Below are 4,031 nucleotides of genomic sequence, written 5' to 3'. Positions count from 1 at the left end.
AACAGTTAATAATAAACGAGTGGATATTCATACGTAGTGGTAGATAAAATGATTAAAGAGTTTAACTTCAACACTACACTATTTTTCGCTCACCTGGAACGTTTTCACTAGTTCGACTAGCGTCTTCAGCAGATGGTGATGCTGTGATGATATCTTGTCTACAATCGGGATATCTCTCACTGATGACGTCATATGATTGACAGGATGACGTCATAGGATGTTACGATGTAGCGCCGCCCCCCCATGGGCATCAGCAAGTTATCCCAGATGGGGTCTATTTCTAGACCTTTGTCACGATTCAGTCTTGGTTTCTGAGTCCTTATGTGTATTGCTTCCAGAACTCTACGGAATATTCCTTTTGCTCCCGTTCAAGAACTTTTACATTTTCCCAGTCAATCTGGTGTCCTTTTGATCTTACGACGTGCTCCCTGACAGCTGATTTGGAGCTGCCAGCGGTGGATTTATGTTCACTGATCCTTTTCTCGAGCTTCCTGGCTGACTCGCCTATATAACTAGCATCACAATCAGCGCAAGTGATCTCGTACACAATACCAGACTGTTTAATGGGTTCTGTCTTGTCTTTAGGGGCTACTAAAGCACTCCTAAGCGTATTCTGAGGTTTGAAGCTGGTAGATACTCCTGCGGTCCTAAACGCTCGGCGTAGTTTCTCAGAAAGGCCTTCTATGTAAGGCAAGGTGACAAAACCTTTATTGGCCGTCTCCGAGTCCGGGTTCTGAGAAGCACTGTCTTTCTCTTTGGGCTGGCCGCGGAAAAAAGTCCAGTCTTTATAGCCACAGTTTTTAAGAGCGTTTTTCACATGTGCGATCTCCTCCTCCTTATCTACCGGGTCTGTGACAACCGTTTCTGCGCGATGGAGTAGCGTTCTTACCACACTGAGTTTGTGTTCAAGTGGGTGGTGAGAGGAGAAGTTCAGGTACTGCTCTGTGTGTGTTGGTTTTCGGTACACTTTAACTTTCAGAGTTCCATCCTGTTGACGACAGACCAGGGTATCCAGGAAGGGAAGTTTGCCGTCTTCTTCTTCCTCACGCGTAAACTTGATGTTCGGATCAATGTTATTAATATGATCAGTGAAATCTTCGATATGAGTAGTTTTTATGACCACGAATGTATCATCCACATATCTTTTCCAAACACGCGGTGGGTGGGTGGCTGATGTTAATGCCTGACTCTCAAAGTATTCCATGTACGCGTCTGCAGAAAGCGGACTACACGAACTGCCCATCGCACATCCATATCGTTGAAGGTAGAAGGTGTCCCGGAACACACAATAAGAAGTGTCTAAACAAAAGCTCAAACAATCCAACACTTGCTCAGGCTCAAGGTTTTCAGCCTCGTCTTTCTTCCAGCTAGAATCACTCTTCAATAGCTCACCGACAACTTCAAGTGTTTTGTCTACGGGGATTGAAGTAAACAGAGCAGATACATCAAATGACACGAGTGACTCATCCGATTCCAATTTCAAATCGCGAATGTCCTCCACGAAGGATTGTGTGTTGGTAATGTGATGTTCAGTGTTGCCAATAAGAGGAGATATAATCCCTGACACAAACCGCGCAAGTTCGTAGGTGACCGATCCGATGCTTGATATAATCGGTCTAAGCAGGGCACCGGCTTTATGGATTTTATCAACCCATAAAATTTCGGTACATCACAGACAGTAGGATATAATTTCCAATAAGTTCTTGAGTCAATGGCACCTTTATCCTTCAGATCTTTAAGTAATTTGATGAGTTTAGTCTGATACTTCTGCGTAGGATCTTTCTTAAGCCGTTCATAAACATTCACATCCTGAAGAAGTGCGTTAGCTTTCTCTTCATAAACAGCCGAGTCGATAACACAAGTGGCCCTGCCTTTGTCACCGGGCACAATAATAATCTCAGTGTCTTTTTTAAGCTTATCAAGAGCAAGTCTTTCTTCTTTAGTGATATTACTGGTCGGGGGTTTTGTAGTCTTGATTACATTGACTACTCGAGCACGAAGTTCAGCTGCTTTATCCCCGGGTATGTCTTTACACGCTGTTTCAGTAGCAACCACGATGTCTTTGACAGGGAATTTTTTACTACTTACAGAGTAATTTAATCCTCGTTGTAACAGCGAAACTTCCGCTCCAGTTAGTGAACGCGAAGACAAATTCACTACCCACTTATCGCGAGCACCACCATCCGATGTTTTACCTTTTTCAGCCAAATTATCAGCGTTTTCCTTCTCCGAAACCAACTGTTTATGCTTCCGAATTTGACGTGTTTTCACTTCCTGATTTTCGCGACCTTCGACCTTGTTGATGAACTCGGTCACTTTCTTCCACGCAACTTCCGGTAATTCCCCGCGAAGTTTACTCTCAACAATCCGATGTTTTTCCTTCAAAATATCCAATGTAAAATTGGTCTGACGAATACGCTCATTAAGTAACGATCTTTCTGCCCGCTTTATGATGTTATCTGCACGATAACCCTTCACTACAGATGATGGTAAACGTAGATATTTAGGCGTTACGTGTGTGTAAAACAAGTCAGATTAAAACGCAAGTGATTTCTGAATCGCGTTAATTTGAGTGATGTTTTCTCAAGTTCTCGTAGTAGACGAAGGCGGACTACACGAACTGCCCATCGCACATCCATTAACTTGCTGATGCCCAGGGGGGGGCGGCGCTACATCGTAACATCCTATGACGTCATCCTGTCAATCATATGACGTCATCAGTGAGAGATATCCCGATTGTAGACAAGATATCATCACAGCATCACCATCTGCTGAAGACGCTAGTCGAACTAGTGAAAACGTTCCAGGTGAGCGAAAAATAGTGTAGTGTTGAAGTTAAACTCTTTAATCAGTTAATAATAAGTACTCGATTATAATACACGTTTTCCTGATACCGTGTGCTCGATTATAACCAAGTGCACTTGCCAATAATGGTTGCCCGATTATAACGCAAGTTTCCCTGATACCGAGTGCCTGATTATAATGCAAGTGCCTGATAAAAATTGCCCTATTCTGATCAGACAGGCGGGACATGATATCACTGATAATGATCAGAATACAGACATGATACTGTAAAAGAATACTCATTTTTGTGATTTTTTAAATCAGCAATCTCTCTATTTGTGTGTGATTACTCATGTACCAGACACCTGTGGGATTAGATGAGTCTGATGATGCATGTCAAAAATATTTTCAATCATAGAAATGCTTTTTGAAATATAGAAACAAATCCAAAGGGATAGTTATTTTTGTTTTACTCTTTATATTATAAAACATCATATACCATTCGCTGTCGAAGTTATGTAATAATCGGATTAACTACCATAGCAATAGATGAATACAATTTTTGAATAGATCGTCCTGCACTACAAGCAGGACGCGCTCATCATCTGTGTATGTCTGTAATCATAGATTGAATAGAATACAATACCGCTCGTTTCAATGACACTAATCTTACAGCTGCGATTAGCATTTCTTTGACATCTATGGTTCTATGTATAGGAACCGCGTGAGTTTGAAGTGCAGGGCGATCTATTCAAAATTTGTATTAACCTATTGCTATGGTAATTAATCCCGTTCCATCATCACTTCGACGGCGAATTATGTTTAGTAACAATGTAAAGCTATGGATCTCCTCTATCCAGTGATAGCAAAATAAGTACAAACATTCCCTACATAGCGCAAGTTGGAAAATTCGGACTATATGGTCTACGACCATGCGATTTTCACCAGAAAGCAATTAACTATTTCATCCTAACAACCAAGTAAAAAATTGATACGAGTCTCTTGGAATAATTTTACCCCTCTATGGTTATTTGTGATGGTCGGTCCTATCCCCGCGTAAGGTGCTGTTGTAAAACATTTCATTACCAAAATAAGCGCAAAGGATGGATCTACGATTTGCTTCAGTTCAGTCGTTTGTGCGTAAATATGTGCGTTTTTTATGCTGAATGAAAAAGCCAAAAACAAACCAGCTGTTGCGAACTTGCGAACGGCTGCCGACGGAAATATTCCTAAAGGCCAGTGTAATT

The 4,031-nt window shown here is 41.6% G+C and overlaps 1 protein-coding gene across 1 annotated transcript; it reads right to left on the bottom strand.

The window, feature by feature from the left end:
• Window positions 1-319: 319 nt before the first annotated feature.
• Window positions 320-3,179, bottom strand: LOC140150153 (uncharacterized). Its single transcript, XM_072172156.1, has 3 exons — window positions 3,143-3,179; window positions 1,719-2,477; window positions 320-1,413 (listed from the first exon to the last, which is right to left on the bottom strand). Exons 1-3 carry the CDS (start codon window positions 3,177-3,179, stop codon window positions 320-322), a joined length of 1,890 nt encoding a protein of 629 aa, XP_072028257.1.
• Window positions 3,180-4,031: the final 852 nt, after the last annotated feature.

This window comes from Amphiura filiformis, chromosome 4 (genome assembly GCF_039555335.1).
Source record: "Amphiura filiformis chromosome 4, Afil_fr2py, whole genome shotgun sequence".
Lineage (NCBI taxonomy): Eukaryota > Metazoa > Echinodermata > Ophiuroidea > Amphilepidida > Amphiuridae > Amphiura > Amphiura filiformis.
Note: the sequence above shows the minus strand (reverse complement) of the source record. Positions and strands in the feature narration are given on the sequence as shown.